Consider the following 23,732-nt stretch of genomic DNA (forward strand, 5'->3'; position numbering starts at 1 on the left):
AATGGACCTTGTACTAGAAGATCCTGCCTCAAAGGTAGCTTCCATGGTGGAACCAATAACATATTCACCAGGTCTGCATACCAAGTCCTGCGTGGCCATGCAGGAGCTATTAGAATCACTGAGGCCTTCTCCTGCTTGATCCTGGCTACAAGCCTGGGAAGGAGAGGGAACGGGGGGAACCATCCACTAGTGTCGCCTTGGGATCCCTGGATCTGGACCCGTAGCGAGGAACCTTGGAGTTCTGACGGGACGCCATCAGATCCATATCTGGAGTGCCCCATAGTTGGGTTAACTGGGCAAAGACCTCCGGGTGAAGTTCCCACTGCCCCGGATGGAAAGTCTGACGACTCAGATAATCCGCCTCCCAGTTGTCTACTCCTGGGATGTGAATTGCAGATAGATGGCAGGAGTGATCCTCCGCCCATTTGATGATCTTGGATACCTCTCTCATCACCAAGGAACTCTTTGTTCCCCCCTGATGATTGATGTACGCTACAGTCGTCATGTTGTCCGACTGAAATCTTATAAACCTGGCCTTCGCTAGTTCAGGCCAAGCCCGGAGCGCATTGAATATCGCTCTCAGTTCCAAAATGTTTATCGGGAGAAGAGACTCTTCCCGAGACCATAGACCCTGAGCTTTCAGAGAGTCCCAGACCGCGCCCCAGCCCAAGAGGCTGGCGTCGGTCGTGACAATGACCGACGCTGGTCTGCGGAAACCCATTCCCTGAGACAGGTGATCCTGAGTCAACCACCAGAGGAGTGAGTCTCTGGTTACCTGGTCTACTTGAATTTGGGGAGACAAGTCTGCATAATCCCCATTCTACTGTTTGAGCATGCACAGCTGCAATGGTCTTAAATGAATTCAAGCAAAAGGAACCACGTCCATTGCTGCAACCATTAGTCCTATAACTTCCATGCACTGAGCTATGGAAGGCTGAGGAATAGAATGAAGAACTCGACAAGCTTTTAGAAGTTTTAACTTTCTGACCTCTGTCAGAAAAATCTTTATTTCCACAGAATCTATTATTGTTCCCAGAAAAGGAACCCTTGTGGACGGGGACAGGGAACTTTTTTCTATGTTCACCTTCCACCCGTGAGACCTGAGAAAGGCTAAAACAATGTCTGTATGAGCCCTTGCTTTGGAAAGGGACGACGCTTGGATTAGAATGTCGTCTAGGTAAGGTGCTACAGCAATGCCCCTCGGCCTTAGAACCGCTAGAAGGGACCCTAGTACCTTTGTGAAAATTCTGGGAGCAGTGGCTAAACCGAATGGAAGAGCCACGAACTGGTAATGTTTGTCCAGAAAGGCGAACCTTAGGAACTGATGGTGATCTTTGTGGATAGGAATATGCAGGTACGCATCCTTTAAGTCCACGGTAGTCATATATTGACCCTCCTGGATTGTTGGTAAGATCGTCCGAATAGTTTCCATTTTGAATGATGGAACGCTGAGGAATTTGTTTAGTATTTTTAAATCCAGAATTGGTCTGAAAGTTCCCTCTTTTTTGGGAACTACAAACAGGTTTGAGTAAAACCCCAGACCTTGTTCCGCTGTTGGAACTGGGTGTATCACTCCCATCTTTAATGGTCTCCTACGCAATGTAAGAATGCCTGTCTCTTTATCTGGTCTGAAGATAAGCGAGACATGTGGAACCTTCCCCTTGGAGGGAGTTCCTTGAACTCTAGAAGATACCCCTGAGAGACAATTTCTAGTGCCCAGGGATCCGGAACATCTCTTGCCCAAGCCTGAGCAAAGAGAGAAAGTCTGCCCCCTACTAGATCCGGTCCCGGATCGGGGGCTACCCTTTCATGCTGTCTTGGTAGCAGCAGCAGGCTTCTTGGCCTGTTTACCCTTGTTCCAGCCTTGCAATGGTTTCCATGCTGGTTTAGGCTGGGAAGTGTTACCCTCTTGTCTAGAGTTAGAAGCCGGTCCATTCCTGTAATTGCGAAAGGAACGAAAATTAGACTTGTTCTTAGCCTTGAAAGGCCTATCCTGTGGGAGGGCATGGCCCTTTCCCCCAGTGATGTCAGAAATAATCTCCTTCAATTCTGGCCCGAAAAGGGTCTTACCTTTGAAAGGAATATTAAGTAATTTTGTTTTGGACGACACATCCGCCGACCAAGATTTTAGCCAAAGCGCCCTGCGTGCCACTATTGCAAAACCTGAGTTTTTTGCCGCTAACTTTGCTAATTGAAAAGCGGCATCCAAAATAAAGGAATTAGCCAACTTTAGTGCGTGAATTCTGTCCATGACTTCATCATATGGAGTCTCCTTTTGGAGCGAACTTTCTAGTTCCTCGAACCAAAAAGACCCCGCCGAGGTGACGGGAATAATGCACGAAATTGGTTGAAGAAGGAAACCCTGCTGAACAAAAATCTTTTTAAGCAATCCTTCCAATTTTTTATCCATAGGATCTTTGAAAGCGCAACTGTCCTCTATAGGAATAGTTGTGCGCTTTGCTAACGTTGAAACTGCCCACTCTACCTTAGGGACCGTTTGCCATGCGTCCCATCTGGGGTCAACAATGGGTTACATTTTCTTAAATATAGGAGGTGGAACAAAAGGTATACCTGGCTTCTCCCACTCCTTATTCACTATGTCCGCTACCCTCTTGGGTATTGGAAAAGCATCAGCGTGCACTGGGATCTCTAAGAATTTGTCCATTTTGCACAACTTCTCTGGAATTACCAAAGAATCACAATCATCAAGAGTAGCTAGCACCTCCTTAAGCAGGGCGCGGAGATGTTCTAGCTTAAATTTAAATGCCACAATATCAGGTTCTGCCTGCTGAGAAATTTTTCCTGAATCAGAAATTTCTCCCTCGGACAGACCCTCCCTCACTGCCAATCCCGATTGATGTGAGGGTATAACAGATAAATTATCATCAGCGCCTGCTTGCTCATCCTCTGTATTTAAAACTGAGCAATCACGCTTTCTGGGAAATGCTGGCAGTTTGGATAAAAGATTTGCTATAGAATTATCCATTACTGCTGTTAATTGCTGCATAGTAACAAGCATTGGCTCGCTAGATGTACTAGGTATCGCCTGCGTGGGCAAAACTGGTGTTGACACAGAAGGAGAGGATGATGAACTATCCCCACTACCTTCATTTGAAGAATCATCTTGGGCAACCTTATTAAATGTGACAGTACTGTCCTTACTTTGTTTGGACGCCATGGCACAATTTGCACATACATTTAAAGGGGGAACCACCTTGGCCTCCATACACACAGAACATGCGCTATCTGAAGGTACAGACATGTTAGGAAGATTTAGGCAGGCTATTAATGCAATAAAAACGATTTTATACAAAACCGTTACTGTCTCTTTAAATAAAAAGAACACACTTTATTTCTGAATGTTCAAAAAACTATGAAGGAAATATCCGATCTTTATAAAATTTACACCCCAGTGTCTTAATGCTTTGAAAGTATTGCACACTAAATATGAAGTTTCTAGACCCTTAAATAAGCAAACCGGGGGGGGGGGGGGGGGGCGGAGCCAACTTTCACTGAGATAAGTCGCACATTTCCAGAGCTCCTAAAACATTATACAATTTTCAGGACTTTATCAGCTATTTTTACTCTATTCTACAGACACATGGAGAAAGGTATCTACTTGTTATCTTAACAGCAGCTCAGCAGCGCTAGATTTTATTTCTGGTACCTGCCCTTGGACTTTAATGCTACGCCACAGGTACGGAGCTATGGCTACACTAATCCTCAACCAAATGACGGAACTGCTGGGTCGTCACCACGAGGCTCTCTCCAATGCAGTGGCAGAGGCTTTCAAGCCCTCTGTTACACTTATTGGCACCCCGGGCACTATGGCTGTTCATGAGGAGAAGAGATCAGAGGCAATAGCTGCGCCACGAGAACCGCCATTCCTGAGCACAACATCGACAAACTTCACATTGCCCTATGGTTTGGATGAAGCGAGGGGGCGGTATGCTGGCACCGTAGCGGTTACTATTAAAGATCCTCACAATCCACCATCGGGAATGCCTTATCTGTATCAGGATCATGGACGTACCGGCAGAACCCTCATGCTGCATAGCGCACAGCTCCTCATTTCAACACCGGACTCGCAGGTTTCCCGAAATGTCTCAGAGCTTCTCTCACCATCTACGGCACAAGGCCGCACAGGCTGGAGGGGACATTTCATCCTGCTACTGGAATTTCTCTTACCCCCGGTCTACCTTACTTGGTGTAGCTCACTTGCCACCCTTCAGAGTTTTAACATGGAGGCTCAGAGACGTTGCTCAACTTCTCGGTCCGGTGTGGGGTAGGGGAATTCCCATCTTAGACAGCGATTCTCAGAGACACAGGCTGGAGTGACCCATCGCATCTGCTATAGTTAGCCCCAAACTCCATGCTCCATAGCCCTCTGCCCAGCCTGCCTTCAGTTACAGCCTACAGGTTGAAAAACTATGGGGACTTAATTGCCATGTTTGTTTTGTTTCTGCTTTGCAATATGTTTTCTTACAATTTACCAGTATGCGTGCTTGCTGCCTGTTTTAGACATTCTATTATCATAAGGTTTAGAATTTACTGTGGAACTGCATTTGCAGTTTTCTTTTTTTTATGCATCTTAAATACCATTGTATTCTGTCGACACGCTGGACTCTGTTTTCTTATATACTAGCTAAATTATTTTGTGTGTTGACAACAATGTTTGCAAGCTCTGGTAGTGAATAGGGATGAGAAGGCTTCTCTAGCACAGGGCAGCTCCATTTCATTTACACAGCTCAGTTTTATGTTTAAATTGTTTATAGTTTATCTACACCCACTGGGGAGTTAATGGAAATTAAATGTTATGCTTTTCCTATACACTTCTGTGCATATTTCAATGGGGCTAGATTTTCACTCCAGATATTACCATATTAGGGTGCAATATTGACAATTTAACTTCTAAGCTCCACACAATTGTCTGCCCCCTTTTGTTTCTTACTCTGTATTTACAGGCTCCTCATTGTTTTTTTGCACCTACCATGATGTAAATAGAATTTCAATACTTCATCACATAATCCTTCTATGTCTGGAGGTTTTTTTTTTTTTACATATCTTATATATATGCATGGAGTGTGGCTGAAGTTTGGATACATGACATCTCGCTGCCAGTGGCCAGGGCAGTGTGATGCCTATACTTTACAACTGTATAGCTCCATAGCATAGTTTCAGACATAGTTTTGCACCATAATGCAGATTAATGTACATCAGTAATGTTCTTATTTTTATTTATTTTTTTTGCTTTATGTTTACGTTCTAGATATGTTCCCAGCATTCTATCTGCAATTGTTGTATAACCACAGCAAACACATGTGACTTTTATTTTAACTATATCTGAACATATATGTTGGAGTGCTGTAATCATGCTACCTACTAGTACCTATTCTATGTGCAGATTTCCGTTACTCCAGGATGACTTGCTTTCTGTTGCAGGCTGGACCTGCGCTTCTATTTAACTATACAATTTCTCTCCCTTTCATTTAATACTAGAGTTGCAATACCCCTGTTATCTGCACCATATTAGACTCTTAGGTCTCAGCACACAAAATGTAGCCTTCGCCCATGCCCAATTAGTTTCCCACGTAGATATAATACTATGCTTTATTGTAACCTGTCTATTCTAAGTTAAGATGCAGTGGTTTATCTCACCCTTTTTAGCAATGTCCGACTCTATGTCATACCTATTTTAATCTACTCAAATTCCCACCTCCTCCCCCCATAGTCTCATACAATATACCTCCTACAGGAGGGTTCACTATGCGGTTTTTCTAGTTTGTACCGCACCCCTTCTACTATCTACATATGTTCATCTTGCAGTGCACCATAAAATTGTCCAAAGTTCCCCCTCATGGAATAGCAAGATTGTTTAACATTAGCATTACTAATAACGTGTTCACAGCTATTGCATTTCACGCAACTTATAATATACTTAGGAAAATGATTCCTCTTCCATGGTCTCTTTAACCTTGCGAGGTCTATCAATAGCTCCCCCTGTTACTCGAGGAAATCATACTTGTTAAAAAAAAAAAAGAGGTACTTCCTTTATATTGTACTATTTTATTTTTGCCGTTTCACACTCCTCGCTACTAAGTGTTGTAATTGTCTTTACATGTGAATCCCAGGCGAATTGTTGTTCCTACCTTGATGTACTTGACTTATTATTGTATTGTACCTGTTGAATACCTCAATAAAAAAATTAATTTAAAAAAAAAAAAAAAAAAAAAAAAGCAAACCGGAGCTAATTGTTCAATTTAACCGGTTTAAACACACTACAGTCCCTGCCACAGACTTTGCTGCGGCTTTTACCTTCCTTAGGGGTTATTCACCACAGAAATAAGCCTTCCAGAGTCTGTTTCTCAGCCACAGGACCCTCTCACATGAAGCTGCATGCACTGCCTTTGGAAGTAACTGCGCAACTGAGGCGCGAAAATGAGGCCTCCTCCCTCTGCATACCAGAGTGAAGGGGCCTTTCTGACTAGATTAGGCGTCTAAACCAATGCCAGGCATAATTAAAACGTTCCCAAAAGTGTTTCTAAGTTCATAAAAACACTCCAAATGTCATAAGAATATGATATAAGCAAATCGATTTAGCCCACAATAGTGTCAACCAGTATAGAGCCCAATATATAAGCCTTTAATCTGTTACTGAGTCTAAGAAAATGGCTTACCGGTCCCATGAGGGAAAAACTGACAGTCTTCTAGCATTACTATGTGTTGTTAGAAAGGAGACAGGTCATACCTGAAGCAGATAAGTCTGCAAACTGTTACCCCCAACTGAAGTTCTCTGGTTTCAACAGTCCTGCGTGGTAACAGCAATGGATTTTAGTTACTGGTGCTAAAATCATACTCCTCTTTTAACAGAACTCTTCATCACTTTCTGTTGTAGAGTAAATAGTACAAACCGGCACTATTTTAAAATAACAAACTCTTGATAGAAGAAATAAAACTACAACTAACACCACATACTCTTTACCATCCCCGTGGAGATGCTACTTGTTCAGAGCAGGCAAAGAGAATGACTGGGGGCGGAGCCAGAGGAGGGGCTATATGGACAGCTTTTGCTGTGTGCCTCTTTGCCATTTCCTGTTAGGGAAGAGAATATTCCCACAAGTAAGGATGAAACCGTGGACCAGACACACCAATGTAAGAGAAAACATCAATTTAACATTAGCAAACACTGATCACACAAGGGGTGTGTGAGTGCGTGTGAGACAAAAAAAAAAAATCACAAGGACAATCAAAAATGTATGGTTTTTATACTATGGGGCTGGCTCCTAGATATAGATCTTAACACTAAAAATGTCCAACAGTACTCCATTACAGACACCTACATTGCTTGCGCTGTGTCAATTAGAACCAGCATGCATGTATGGGAACTAGAAGTGCCATCATGACACATGCTATATACCAAGCACACTGCAGGACACTGAAGGAAAGCCCTTTCAAAGACAGTGCTGTGGTGATGGGTATGCACAGAGCTGGGATGCAATAAAATCACTGCATATATAAAATCTTGTGGCTTCCTAATTATTTCTGACTCCTAGATTTTGAACAAATGTCTAAAAGCCTTGAATTTTACCTAGGCATCTAAACAAACCTTTCTATTACAAATGGAATTGCTGCAATACTACTGAGTGTTCTTTTTATATTTTTTCTGTGAAGGAGGTTTAAGCGGTATAGTTTTCATAATTGGATTTCTTTCATTGTGACTCACATATTCTTGTGCCCTTTATGTGTTCTCTGGTTTTATAGAAATATTTAAAGAGACAGGAAACCCAACATTGTTCTTCCATAATTCATGTAGAGCATGTGATTTTTAAACATCTTTCTAATGTACTTTTATGACCAATTTTTTCTTCGTTCTCTTGGTTTCTTTTGTTGAAAAGCAGGGAGGTATGCTTAGGAGCCAGCCCATTTCTAGAGCACGATATGGCAGCAGTTTTATAAGAATGTTATCCATTTGCAAAAGGACTATTTGCTTCTATGTAGTGTTCCAGATACATACCTAGGTATCTCTTTAACACAGAATATAATGGGAACCAAAATTTGAGAATATAATTGTGAACTTTTGAAAAATTATATGCTCTGTATAAAACCACAAAAGGAAATGCTTGGGTTTCATATCCCTTTAAAAGTAGTAGTTACTATCATTAGTTGTGTGACATTTTGCTAAGGCCTTAGTTACTGCTATAAAGTCAAAATTAAACTTTCATGATTTAGGTAGAGCATGCAATGTGAAACAACTCTCGGTATCCTTTGTTGAGATGAATACCTCGAAGGGCTCAGAAGCAGAAACTAGATGCTGATTGGTGGCTGCACATATATTTACTATAAACACAATCTCATGCTGCGCATGTCTTCAGCTCTATATGGAAGCAGTGTTGGCAACAATGTCTGTAATAGTGTTACACTGTTGAAAATGCTGCTGCCATAAATTGCCAAAAAGATGCAACAAAAGAATACCAAGAAAATGATTAATTGAGAATTAAATATTGAGAAGTGAATTTAAAAGTGTCTTAAAATGACATGTTCTATCTGAATAATGCAAATTTAATTTTGACTTTCCTATCCCTTTAAAAACAACAACAAAAACAACACACTACAGAGAGGTATAAGCTGTAAAATGTTGCTCTAGTTCCAGCACTATGTGGTGATTTGATTATTTATTGTGCAGATTTTCTATTACATAACAATATCACAAAGATGCAGACCAATGGTGGAAAAATGTTGAAGAAGCTTCCTATACAAAAGTATCTAACAGGGATGTTGTCTCGATTAAATTATGCACACAAAATAAATAAAAATAAAAAAAGGACTAAAAAAAGGGGCACAGCCTTCTTTCTAGTGTTAATAAAACAACTGTAGGAGCCATATAAGCCATTTTTTACGCAGTCGGTTTTGTCTAGTCTGGGCAAGCCAGATATTAAAAAGTAAATGTGACTGATTTATTAAACCTAACAAGCTATTCAGAATCCCAACATCTTTCAATTTCTATGGTTTCCAGACTTTGTAAACCCCAATTTACTTCAAATTTATTTTCAAAACATATAAAGAGGTCAGATTGACAAACAAAGCTCCAAAAATTGTTCATCCACTTAAAAATCAGCTTTAAAGACAGAAACATGCCAATCACAGGCACCTATTGTCTGTTAAAATGTAGGAATCGGACAAAACATTTGAATTTACAGATCTTTGAAGCAGGGAGATATCTAGTTAGCAAGGATCTAAAGTGTTATATAGATGTAAATCATCCCTTCAAAATCAATATTGTTAACTAAATAATATAGTTTTAAAAATTAATAAAAATATTACCACCTCTTACTCTAGATATCAAATTATTGTCGTGGGTCTTACCGTTTTGTGAAAAAAAAACACAGTACCAGTTACATAGTCAGCATGAAATAATAAAATCTTAATGCGATTACCTGAACTCGCGTAACTGTTTTGTAATGGAGGACCTCCAAAAGAAGCCACATATTGCTGAGTACTTGGTGGCTTGGAATTTGCTAGTGATGATGGTTGTCCAGGTAATGTCCCTGCTGTAGAGGCCACATTATTTGCCTGAGGATGTGTGTGACTTAAGGGGGTTGGTAAATATTGCCAGTTTGTCTGAGGAGGATGATTGCCCCCAGATAAGTTGCCACCAACAGTAGTTGAAACAGCAGTTGAGTTCTGAGGAGGTGGTGGCATCCTGGAAACAGAACCTGTATACGGAGGATTTGCTACCATTGTAGGTCCCATGGGTGGTCTAAGAGCCTGGCCCAATCCCTGAAAATGTCCCATTTGTGAAGCACTCTGTGGACCACCATAGTTATACAGTCCGGGGCCTGTATGTGCAGGAGCTTTAGCTGGCATTTGCGGAGGATAAGAGCCAGGGACTAAAGAATTGTATCCTTGCCCTGCAGGGGGCTGTGATGCGTAAATCAATGGATTCTGAACTGGACCTTGAAAATAAAAAGAAAATAGCCCATTATCATTTAAATACTATGACAATTACCAATATTAATAAAGACCATTAACCTCTGTGTTTCTTTTTTTTCTTTTTCTTTAACCCCTTAACGACCAAGGACGTACGCCACACGTCCTTAAAAAAAATGCAGTTAATGACCGAGGACGTGTGGCATACGTCCTTGGTCTGGAAAGCAGCTGGAAGCGATCCTGCTCGCTTCCAGCTGCTTTCCGGTTATTGCAGTGATGCCTCGATATGGAGGCATCCTGCAATAACCCCCCTTGGCCATCCGATGCAGAGAGAGCCACTCTGTGGCCCTCTCTGCACCGGACATCGATGGCCGGTATCGTTGGTGGGTGGGAGCCGACTTGGGAGGCGGGTGGGCGGCCATCGGTGAGATCTGGAAGGTGGAGGGGGGGCGGTATCGGGGGCGGAGCGGGTGGGAACCGCTACACTACAGAAATTTTTTTAAAAGTAAATTGTCAAATAAAATTAAATACTTTTTTTCCAAAGCATCTAAGGGATCTGGAAGGGGTGGGGGGTTGGTATTGGGGGGGGGGGGGGGGAAAGCTACACTACAGAAAAGGGACATTTTTTAATAAAAAAAAAAGAATATTATTCACTAAAATGGGTACTGGCAGACAGCTGCCAGTACCCAAGATGGCGCACATTAAGTCAGAGGGGGAGGGTTAGAGAGCTGTTTGGTGGGGGATCAGTGAGGTTGGGGGCTAAGGGGGATCCTACACAGAAGCATATGTAAATATGCAAAAAAAAATGCACAAAAAAGCCCAAATTTTCCTTTTATTTTAGTACTGGCAGAGTTTCTGCCAGTACTTAAGATGGCGGGGACATTTGTGGGGTAGGGGAGGGAAGAGAGATGTTTGGGAGGGATCAGGGGGTCTGATGTTTCAGGTGGGAGGCTGATCTTTACACTAAAGCTAAAATTAACACTGCAAGCTCCCTACAAGCTATCTAATTAACCCCTTCACTGCTAGCCATAATACACGTGTGATGCGCAGCACCATTTAGCAGCATTCTAATTACCAAAAAGCAACGCCAAAGTCATATATGTCTGCTATTTCTGAACAAAGGGGATCCCAGAGAAGCATTTACAACCATTTGTGCCATAATTGCACAAGCTGTTTGTAAATGATTTCAGTGAGAAACCTAAAATTGTGAAAAATTTTACGTTTTTTTTTAATTTGATCGCATTTGGCGGTGAAATGGTGGCATGAAATATACCAAAATGGGCCTAGATCAATACTTGGGGTTGTCTACTACACTACACTAAAGCTAAAATTAACCCTAGAAGCTCCCTACATGCTCCCTAATTAACCCCTTCACTGCTGGGCACAATACACGTGTGGTGCGCAGTGGCATTTAGCGGCCTTCTAATTACCAAAAAGCAATGCCAAAGCCATATATGTCTAATATTTCTGAACAAAGGGGATCCCAGAGAAGAATTTACAACCATTTATGCCATAATTGCACAAGCAGTTTGTAAATAATTTCAGTGAGAAACTGAAAGTTTGTGAAAAAAATTGTGAAAAAGTGAACGATTTTTTTGTATTTGATCGCATTTGGCGGTGAAATGGTGGCATGAAATATACCAAAATGGGCCTAGATCAATACTTTGGGATGTCTTCTAAAAAAAAATATATACATGTCAATGGATATTCAGGGATTCCTGAAAGATATCAGTGTCCCAATGTAACTAGCGCTAATTTTGAAAAAAAATGGTTTGAAAATAGCAAAGTGCTACTTGTATTTATGGCCCTATAAGTTACAAAAAAAGCAAAGAACATGTAAACATTGGGTATTTCTAAACTCAGGACAAAATTTAGAAACTATTTAGCATGGGTGTTTTTTGGTGGTTGTAGATATGTAACAGATTTTGGGGTTCAAAGTTAGAAAAAGTGTGTTTTTTTCCATTTTTCCTCATATTTTATAATTTTTTTTATAGTAAATGATAAGATATGATGAAAATAATGGTATTTTTAGAAAGTCCATTTAATGGCGAGAAAAACGGTATTTAATATGTGTGGGTACAGTAAATGAGTAAGAGGAAAATTACAGCTAAACACAAACACCGCAGAAATGTAAAAATAGCCTTGGTCCCAAACGGACAGAAAATGGAAAAGTGCTCTGGTCTCTAAGGGGTTAAACTGTCCAACTGGCTAAACAAACCATGAAGTATTGCATTACTTTACTGTTTTCTACAAATGAAATTCATGTACCTACATCAGTTTTGCCCAACCTAAGGCCTAAGCGTCACAGTGCACTTTAGCTGCCCCCCATTTCTCCATAAGACAAATGGCCAAAGCAAGGGTGAAATGAGGAGAGGGAAACACCAGAGAGGGAAGAGAATATAATAGATGACAAAAGAGCACAAGACAGAGGAGAGAACAAGTGAGCATATGATGAAAAATGGGGTATGTATCAGCATTTAATCACAATACTTTGAGTCCTGCATACTTAACAAAAGCATTTAAAAACGGTTAATATAATTAACAAAAGTTGCATTGCTTTGCGGTCCAGAGACACATTCCTATGAAAAGCTTCTTCAATATTGTTTATCTTATCCCCTTTGCTGCTGCAAGTTTAGGACAGATATAAATGAGCTCCTGCAACAGTTAAAGGGACACTGAACACACATTTTTTTCTTTTGTGATTCAGGTAGAGCATGCAATTTTAAGCAACTTTCTAATTTACTCCTATAATCAAATTTTCTTCATGCTCTTGGTATCTTTATTTGAAAAGCAAGAATGTAAGTTTAGATGCCGGCCCATTTTTGGTGAACAACCTGGGTTGTTCTTGTTGATTGGTGGATAAATTCACCCACCAATAAACAAGTGCTTTCCATCTTCTGAACCAAAAAAATAGCTTAGATACCTTCTTTTTCAAATAACAATAGCAAGAGAACGAAGAAAAAAATTATAATAGGAGTAAATTAGAAAATTGCATGCTCTATCTGAATCAGAATTTTTTTTTGGGTTCAGTGTCCCTTTAAGAAATTGGTCAGATTTCTAAAGTAGTAAAAAAAAATGGAGCGTTCAGAGGTAAAATTATAAGAAATGCTGGCAAAATAAAAAGCATACAAAGTTTTTTCAATATGTATAATTAAACATTTTATGGCAAAATTAAATTTTTGTAACAAATGTCTATCAGCTTTGTACTAACACAGATTAATAATTTGATCTGACTAACAAACACTTATAATTGGAATACGTAGGAGTCCAAATTAAATGTAATGATGTATTCAAAACAAAAAGCCTCAGATTAAGATTTGTTTTGTTTTTTAGTATTTGTGGTTGAAATACTGTAACATACAGCAATAGGTGCCATGTTGTCACCTGGATTTCAATTATAAAAAAAAAAAAAAGTTCTAAAAAACATTCAAGTTCATATGCCCAGTAACACATTTATGGAAACTATTTGACCAGTCAAACTCCTTAGGATACCCACCGTAATAGGTGGAAAACAAACGTCCCTAAGTGACAAATTCTAAGAGTACATAAAAACTGCAGCCGACAAAATGGATAATGGTTACCCTACATTCCTGTAATAGAAAGTACACTCTGGTAAATTAGAGTATGAAGTAAATATACTTTACTTATAGGGAAAGGCTGCTCCTAACTGGATTTACACACAGGAATTCACGTCAATCTGGCGTGTTAGAAACCCTGATTCGAACTCTAGGACTATTGAGATTTAACAAGACTGATCGGAGCATTTTACTTACTGTTGTTTTTTTGTATTGTTATTTCCTGAAAATTTTATGCATTTGACAATGTATCTATGACATTTAAATCAATAAAACATTTAACTGGAAAAAAAATAATAATAATAATGCAGCCGAGACGTAGCCTTTTTTTAAACAAGCAAATCTGTTCAAGGACAATTCTGTGAAAAGAGGTTATGATGGGGGCACAATAGATGACACCAAACTTTATGCTTAAAACTCTGTACCGAGTTGTCCAATTTAGGGCTACATTACCAGTTGAGCGCATATTTGCGATTCGGCAATCTCCGCTCAGTTTTATTATTTCCGTGCGTGCTACCGAGCGTGAGATTACAGGTTAAAAATACATATCGCTCCCACGCGATCAACATCGTGCACGATTGCGGATTATTTCCCCCCATAGACTTGATTGAAGCCTCGTTTTCATGCCGACAGCCTCAGCTCGCTTAATCCTGATTGTGACAACATAGCGATATAGATATATATATATGAATTTTTGTTATTATTTATTTAAAGAGATATATATGTTAAGTTGTTCCAATGGATCCCTATGTAAAAGCACTTTCAGGCCTTTTTTTTTTTTTTTTTTTAACTCCTGACATCTGACACCCGTGCAATATTATTATTATTAAATAATTTTTATTAGACAGTGTTAATATCAGTGTTACTGTACATTATATTTTTTTTTATGTGTTATGTGACATTTTTTAGGCTCACGCTATGGTTAACACCTACTTTTCAGAAGTGGAGTTAACCAAAGCACAAATCACGAATGCATTAACTCCCCACTTGTAATATAAGTATAATTACGGGTGTGCCCATAATTGGCACATTTTTGCCCTGTGAGCAAGCTGTAATCTAGCCCTTAGTCTTGATAAAGGCTTTGTGGTTGGCGAGCTTGGGCATTATTATCTGATGAATATATTCCCATTAGGGTTGCTGTAAATCATATCGTTTTGCACTATTTGTTTTTTCAGGTCCTGGTAAGGTGTAGGATTCAAGTCCATTGAGGGATCCATTGAATGTGCTCGTCTGTCTCTCTCTGTGGCTCAATCAGGATACCATTTCCAGTGATTTGGATTGTAAACGTTTGATTCTATTCCGAGGACTTATAGATTGATTAGTGACTGCAGTGCCGGGACTTATATATGAACAGAGGTCCAGAGGACTTTTTTACAACATATGTTGATATTTCTTACGTGTGTGTGTTATATATCATTAAATAAGAGGATATATGGTTGATATAAATCCGTGTAAATAAATCTGAGTTTCATTGAGTCCTCATAAATTGAGGCACTGAATAGGCAGAGTACCCAATATACAAAACCTGTTTGTCAACAACATGTATAAGTGAAAATACATAGTGTTAAAAAAACAAAACAAATAAGGCTAGGTCATGCAACTACACGCATAGGCATTGGTTGCTTGTGCCACGTGACTCCGCCTACCACATCGGATCTCTGTTGTGTTACTTACTGCTGATGTTTGGGGGGTGCTTTTGAGGCTACCTGAACTTGTTGGCTTGGTGAAGCTTTAACGTTGTGCTGAATTTCAACTTGGCTCTACTTACACTTGATGACAGATAAGTGCTTTGATACAATAGAGTGGGTGGGACTATGTATATTCACTGGATGTGGAACTGGCTTATAAATCAGTGATTTTCTCTCCCATATACCACACTGTGAAAGGTTGATTTATGAAGACAACCATTTTACGTGGAGAACTTTGTCTAAGCAAGAACTAACCTGCTTCTACTAACAGTTTATCTGCTTCTGTGTATCTGCCAAACTTATATGCACCTTGCTGCTACTACTGGCTTTCACTAAATTCTATGTTGCTTATGTATGCCTCTTACTTAAGGCTACTAAGATCCACTTAGATCCCTAATGTGAACCTTCCCAGGCCATACCTCCTCGGCTATTTGCTAAGGGGGTTATGTGTTCAGCTGGGGTGTAGTGGATTTGTTCTACCCTGATAAATTTATTATCTGCTGATGTGTAATACTATATGTGCCCTTGCTAGTCACATGACCTAGCTTTATTTGTTTTTTTTGTATTTTGCACTGTATGTATTTTCACTTTCACTTATACATGTTGTTGACAAACAGGTTTTGTATATCAGGTACTCTGCCTATTCAGTGCCTCAATCTCAGATTTATTTCATATTTAAAAGAGTGCTGTATTACCTATCTATATTTAAAGAACATTTATCATGGATATATATTTTTTTTTATCTGTATCATGTGTGAATAAATATCGGTACTTTGGCATTGTTTATGCACTTCCTATTATGTTACTAGTAAATGCCTGCTTTAATCTACCTATAGTGCTAAGGATCAGAGGAGATGAGCAAAGAGCATTGGAACTGGCTGCTCTAAAACACTTGGCAGAAGTAGGTCATGCCATTGATCATCAGAATGTAGAGGGGGTACTGCCCTTCAAGTCACAAACCCAGGTCCAAGTGGTAAGTTGTACACATTTGGGGCAGGGAAGGGGAAGAAATCACTCTTCTGTATTTTTTTCCCCAACCTCTGATCTACTTCACGCACTATATAAAAAAAGGCATAAATTAAGGAAAAGTCCAGAATAATAATCAAAAAAAAAAAAAAAAAAAAAAATCAGTCTTAAAAAGGGACATTAAACACTGCAATATTCTCATTATTTTTTATCATTTATTTATTTCCCCTTTTTCTGTAATTTCATTCAGAAATTCTGAGCTTTTCAGTTAGAAGTGAAAGTGAAGAACACTGTTATATTCCACACAGCCATTGGCTGCACACTCTAGTGACCTATTTATAACTGTCTCTAATTGGCCACAGCAGAGAAGGTAACCTAAGTTACAACATGGCAGCTACCATTGTTTATTAGACACTAAAACCTTACACTTATTTTGTCAATATTTAAACAGCTTAGGAAACATTAAAAAATATGTCTACATATTATTCTCAGACTAATTTTTTCTTTGAATGCATCATTCTATGTAGCATTTATCCCTTTCAGGACCCCTTTTGCTACATAATATATCAATTGTGTTTATGTCCCATGACATATGAACAAGAGCATGTATCCTCATCTGAACCAAGCAGATTCCACATGGTACAGTGCACAGATTGTACATGTGGCAGCTCCTGCATAATTTGTAACAGGAAGATGGGCGTTACGTACACGCCAGGATTGTTCACTAGTTGCTACAGTTATTTCCAAACAAACTGCTTTGCAGTCAAACCTGTTTGAAACGAAATTATTCTCATTGACTATATTGGAGACCTAAAGGGGAAGGCACTTCAGCAGAAATTCCAACCCTGCAGTGATTAAGAGTTACAAAGCAGATTTTAAGACATGGCTGTCATTACAAAGACTAATTAATCACTGCTATCAACCAGAGTTTTTGACTAATAAATCATAACTAAAGTAGCACATTTAACACAACTGTAACTCTGGGTTATGCCAGAACACGCTAGCCTTGTACATGACTATATGATCACCAGCAGAGATTTCTCAAAGTTTCTCTTAATTTAAATACAAAGTGAAATAAGATAAGGAGAGAAGAAATATATGTTATGTTGTATAGAGGGAAGATACTGAGAATTGGGGCACCTAAATAATTGCTTGTAAGGATGATATAGCATTATTGTATATATATTTAGGTGTCTATGGAGCAAACAACCCAGGAAGGGGCACATAGATATTAGTATAGATTTCCAGAAATGATCATCATTTATTTGTAGACAGGAAAATATTCACAGTGTTAAAATATACATGAATTACAGTGCACCATGGGTTTTTCAAACAGTATGAAGCATACAGGTTTTTTTAAACATATGGCCTAGCAATGAGTATGAGGGACACATGGAAATATGTGCTAGATCATAGAGAGATTGTTTGCAGTCTTAAAGGGACAGTCTAGTATAAATTAAACTTTCATTATTCAGATAGGACTTTTAATTTTAATCAACTTTCCAATTTACTTTTATCATCAAATTTGCTTTTTTCTCTTGGTATTCTTAGTTTAAACTAAACATAGGTAGGCTCATATGCTAATTTCTAAGCCTTTCAGGGCTGCCTCTTATCATATGCTTTTTAAATCTCTTTTCAACACAAAGACAGAAAGTACACGTGGGCCATATAGATAACACTGTGTTCAGGCACAGGGGGTTATTTAAGATTTAGCACAAAGCAATGCTAAATACAAGTCAATAGATAATAAACAGTACAGTCATGTGATCAGGGGGCTGGAAGATGGTTCCTAGGTACAAGGTAATCACAGAGGTAAAAAGTATATTAATATGACTGTGTTGGTTATGCAAAACCGGGGAATGGGTAATAAAGGGATTATCTATCTTTTAAAACAATAACAATTCTATGGTAGACTGTCCCTTTAATTGGATAAAGTGCATCACCCCTTTTATATTTCTACTCCTCTTACATTGTGATATCAAATAATGAGGTAGAAGGCAGCACATACTTTTGCCCTGGGCTACTCTAACAAGTGCACAAAACTAGATTTGAACATGTTAAACATTACTACTATATAAACTGCTGGTTTTGCAAAGTTTCAGTAGATATAAAATGATGTACACAATTACATTGATAATATTCAGGCAATATTTTTCTTTCCTGAAAAAACTGCATAGGAAGTTATCGGAATGGTACTTCCTACTACTTGTATAGTACAACTTGATGTTACTTCCTTCTGGATGAGCTTAAAATTTAAATATATGCGTCAGCTTTTGAGCAATTAAAAGCAGTGACTCTTATTCAAGATTTCAGCTAGGATTACGAGACAGGACCAGAATGCCTGAGATATGTAAAGGAATTTGCCCCTAGAAATGACAGATACATAGACTCAATATGCTTATAAAACAAGTAAAATCCATAATGAGTTGACTATTTATATGGAACTCAGGAGTCATTCACACAATGTAATGGAAGGAACATTTATGTATAGAATGTTATGAGCTAGAAATAAAACCTATATTTGTTAACAGGATATGATAATGGCCGCCATTCAGAAAGCGCTACCCAGGTGTTGAACCAAAAATGGGCCGGCTCCAAAGCTTACATTCCTGCTTTTCAACTAAAGATACCAAGTGAACAAAGAAAAAGTAATAATAGGAGTAAATTAGAAAGTTGCTTAAAATTGAATGCTCTATCTGAATCATGAAAGAAAACATTTGTGTTTCATATCCCTTTAAAAAAACTTTCATGGTTGAGATAGGACATGAAATCTTAAGACACTTTTTCATTTACTTCTATTTCCAAATTGACTTTGCGCTCTTGGTATACTTTGTTGGAAAGGTGCTCCTGAGCCAACCTAGGTATGCAATGCACTACTGGGAGATAGCTGGTGAATGGGGGCTGTACAAGACTCGTCATTGGCTCATCAGATGTGTTTAGATACCTTCTGGTAGCGCATAGCTGCTGTGGAGCGGACAATGTGTTTCACCCATTTGTAGGGATAATACATAAGTAATAGTGCAATAATAAACTGCGCTGTTATAGGGTTCGACAAAGCAGGAGCCAGTGAGCCACTAGAATTTGACCCCAGCTCCTAACTTTTTGAGGTTATTCTCCATATATCTATATACAAATACAGCTTTCTGGCTTCTAAATATTCTTACTGGCTCCTACAATTTAAACAGATTGAGTCTAACACATGACAGCATTTCCTTTTTTGATTTATTTAAACCATATTTTACATACATCTGTACACAAAGGCAATGTGGCTCTTAAGTTTAGATATAACGTCTGTCTCTCAGTGGAAACCAATTAGATTTATGTTCAAAGATTTTTTATAAAAATAAGTGCTATTTTACGTCTTTTTGAACTTGCAATGTGCCATGCATTTGACCAGTATAAAGCAAGCATACTGGGATATTGAAAATATTTGGCATGCTAAACTTGTCTAAATAACATTTTAAGAGTTACAAATTTGTTAATAGCAAAAACATTAAGACCACTGACTGACAGGAAGATTACATTTTGGCTCTTTATTGAGAATTACGAAATCCAGCTTTTACATTCTGTTTAACACTAGAACATTATCTTCTCTGATAGCTTATGATCACCGAATTCTGTTTTTACAGCTTTAATCCCTCAAGAAAAGAAAAATGAAATTGCGTAACTGAGAAAACTACAGGAGCCCTGTAAAAAGATAATATGTCTTTCATATTTGCTTTTTAGAGTATAGCTGGACCTGTTTGCAGCACTGATTTGAACATCTCTAACGTTCTCTGGCTGATGATCACATGAGCGCTATTTGCCAGAGAAGCCAAAGCACTGTCACCACTACCTTATGTGTACACAAATGGTAAGGAAATAAGTGGCTGCAAGACCAAACATGCAATATCAGCTAAATCAAACATAGGGAAAAACACTGGAAATGTCTCCTTGTTTAAAGCAAAAGAGAAAAGCAAATTACAGTAAATAGACATTTTCAGCATATGGCCTTACCAGGTAGCTAGTTTAATCAACCTTCTGCTAAAGCTGCACAGTGAAATGTATTTCAGCAACAGCATATATTGCTATGACAAAGTTTCATAAAAATTTACAGAAAAATAAAAAAAGAACATGAAAGTCAAAATTAAACTTTCATGATTCAAATAAACTTTGAAATTAATTTATATTATCAAAAGTACTTTCTTCTCTTGGTATCCTTTGTTGGAAAGCATTTGTACATATCCGAAGCAGCTGCAATGAACTACTGGGAACTAGCTGGTGATGGGTGGCTACACACTTATCTCTTGTCATCGGCTCACCAGATGTGCTCAGCTAGCCCACAGTAGTGCATTACTGCTCTGGAGCTCACTTTAACTTTGAGTTGAATCCATTTTCAGTAGCTAAACATAGATATATACAAGTAGTAGCACAATGATAAAATACCCTTACATATTAGAGCATTTTCCTTTTGCAAATAAATGTCCCTTTAAGAGCCAGAAGGAACATAGACAAGTCAATAACAAAACTGTAGAAACTAAGAAAGTATTTAGGGGGAATGTGAACCTGCAGTCAGACCACTGCTTCCCAGCCCTGTTCACCTTTGAGGTGGAGAATTTCACAGTCAGGGTTGCACGCAAGTGCACAGGAGCGCTTGCATACAATTGTAAATGCAGGCAGCGGATTGCTGCCCACCAGAGGAGAAGCATGGAGGGCAGTGGCGAATATGTTCGCCCGTGCTTGATAAATTGAGCCCATGGTGCTGGTACAAATGCCAAACATGCAGGAGCATTGGCCCCTAGGTAAATGTATTTCAAATATAACACCCTAACAGAATGTTGAGGCACTAGAAACATTTTTTTTATTTTTAAATGGCCATTATATTGAAAATTTTAATACTAGTGACCCTGCAATGCTATGTATTTAACTATGCCCAACCCCACACACACACAAAAGCGTTTATAAAAATAAAGTACTGCTAGGGAGCCACAGAGAAATACTGGTCCCAAGTAGAAACGGCACCTGATCAGCAGTGCTAATCTCAAGACCAGGTATGCAACTGTCACTGCTGATTGGGTCAGCGGCCATTTCTGCTTCAAACCATCAGTTCCCTGAGATTCCTGAGTGGTACTTTAACTGTGTGTTACCCCTTCACATGTGTTAAACACATATTACTGCAGGGCCACTAGTGTTATAATTACATTCTCTTAAGAATTAGCGCATTTAATTTTTTTTTTTACTCTAATAGCTCTATAATGCTTCAGAACAATCCAAAAAGTTGGTTTCCAGTAGCAGAATTCTAGAAGTTATGGCTACATGAATTTATCACATCCTGGACCCTGTGCTTATTTTTTAGTTGAATGTTATTTCTATTTTACAAACACAACTTAAACAAAAACTTTTGCATGCAAACATAGTCCCTGTGTTATGTATAACTGCAATCAGCAAATAGATGCTACCAGTCATTACTAATTAATTCCTTACTACTGTTACAGCTAAGTGAACAGGCAGGACCTCATTGCTCCAAAGTACAATTGTGTTATGACAAATCCTATTAATGATATCAATACAGTACTGAGTCTCATGCAAACTAATTCACATATGGTGGGATATAATGTTTTTTTTGGCTGTATCAGTGATTGATATATTACAACTGGAACTGGCAGACACTGTATACTGAAGAAACGTAACAAGAAAAAAATATGACACAAACTACTTGTTTTAATATTTCATAAAAGGAAAGTTGCAAAAAGATTAAAAAATTATGAAAAACAACACAAAACAATAGGGCTTTGCTGGTAGGATCCTAAATGCGATAACACAAAATCACAAACTTGTAGTGCCAAAAAATAAACAGTTCCAGAGTCAAATGGATTCCCCTCCAGGGGGCATGATTTGGAGGATTACAAAAAAATATTTACAACCAGATGTATTCACAGGTAGCACAATAATATGAATGTTGACACGTGACCCAGAGGCAGAAAATATTAGTAACTAAAAGTCACCAACATGAATCTTTCCACAGACAGGTGAGCACACTTTGCCAACACAAAACAATCATTTTATCCTAGACATAAAATTGTGTGATACTTTTAATGCAAACACTGGCAGATACAGATTTGTGTGTGGGTGTGTGTATATAATATAATTTAATATAATCTAAATATATGTTATGAGTAAGATTTTTAAAAGCCAATGCTTACTGGATCCTAGGTTTCCTCAAATGTTAGCCATAAATGGGATCATTAACTCCTTACTAACAGCCACTAAAGCAGAGACTGTGAATGGGAATTAACACATAACTACAGCAGCAAAAGCTACAAAACAATCACCAAGAACAAGCAAAGACTAAAACTGCAATTCTAATTTGCACAATTAGTTTAACGAGCAACAGCAAGTACTGATTGTACCGGAGGCGTGTTGTGACCTTTGTACAAAACAGCAAGGCAAGAAAATATGAGTGTCAAAGTTTGGATCTGATATACTCCACATCAGATACATACCTTTCCTTTGAATTAACAATGGATATATACCAAGCCCTGACATCCTCCACAAATAATACTATGAAAATAACCCTTACAACCTGATAGGCACATAACACTGTGTTCACAAGAAACATATCTGTAAAATAGTTACATTCTATCTCAATTTTACTCATTTGATACAGACCATCACGCTACATTACGTGACCACCTGTGACAAAGTACAACATAACTCTCTGCCTACTAGATGCATTTATTCCCCAGATAATATATTACACCCTTCCCCTCAACTAAAAACTACTCTTGATTCTTGTCCATCTACACATCATGCCATTACTCACCTGATACCTTTCCCATCTGACAACTACTGTCACACTGTACAACCGATACTTACTCGCACCATATTAATACCCACAAAGCACATACCACTTCAATAATCTGCCCATTTTATGTATACCACGTCAATACTGTCTGCCATATGACGAATATGTCAAAATACTTCCTGTCTACCTCATACCTGGCGTGCCATCACAAACATATTTACCTTCCTGATACCTACCTACCATGCTGATTATTCTTACCCACCTGATATAAATTGTGTGACATTATTAAATGTTCATCTAATATGTATCTGCCACCCCAAACACACTACATCAAGCGACACACTCACCTGATATATTTGGCATCACCAGGGACTTCTCTGATCACTAAAGCTGTCTTCATATACACAATATGGCAAAACCAAATGACACTGTGTCTAGAACTAGTGATACCACAAAGTCCACCATAACAGTGCTGAAGGTTGTAAATAGGGATCAGTGCTCCACGTAGGTAATCAGCGGCGACCCCTGCCCAGGCCGCGAATTACCCTAAAATACTCACCGTTGCTGTAGGGCGGCCCAGATCCCCCATTTTGGGAGTTGTACCCGGACATGGTGTACAAACGAAAGTTGACAGGCAGGATACGGAGGGCAGAGTGCCGGGTTCAACCTCTCATCATGACCTCAGGAAAAGCTGGAGACATTGGCTACCAGGCCCAGGATTATTGGTATCATATAATCAGTAACCCTGGCCTCTCAGCAACAGGAAGTACAGAGCACGGAACCGGGGCGGCC

The 23,732-nt window shown here is 38.9% G+C and overlaps 1 protein-coding gene across 1 annotated transcript in view; it reads right to left on the minus strand.

Annotated features, from left to right (window-relative positions):
* Positions 1-23,729, minus strand: part of SEC24A (SEC24 homolog A, COPII coat complex component) — a 182,062-nt gene extending 158,333 nt beyond the window's left edge. Inside the window, 2 exon segments of the mRNA XM_053717212.1 lie at positions 9,435-9,953; positions 23,500-23,729. Coding sequence (XP_053573187.1) covers positions 9,435-9,953; positions 23,500-23,551 — 571 coding nt within the window. The 5' untranslated portion in view covers positions 23,552-23,729.
* Positions 23,730-23,732: the final 3 nt, after the last annotated feature.

Source organism: Bombina bombina, chromosome 6 (genome assembly GCF_027579735.1).
Source record: "Bombina bombina isolate aBomBom1 chromosome 6, aBomBom1.pri, whole genome shotgun sequence".
In the NCBI taxonomy this organism is placed as follows: Eukaryota; Metazoa; Chordata; class Amphibia; order Anura; family Bombinatoridae; genus Bombina; species Bombina bombina.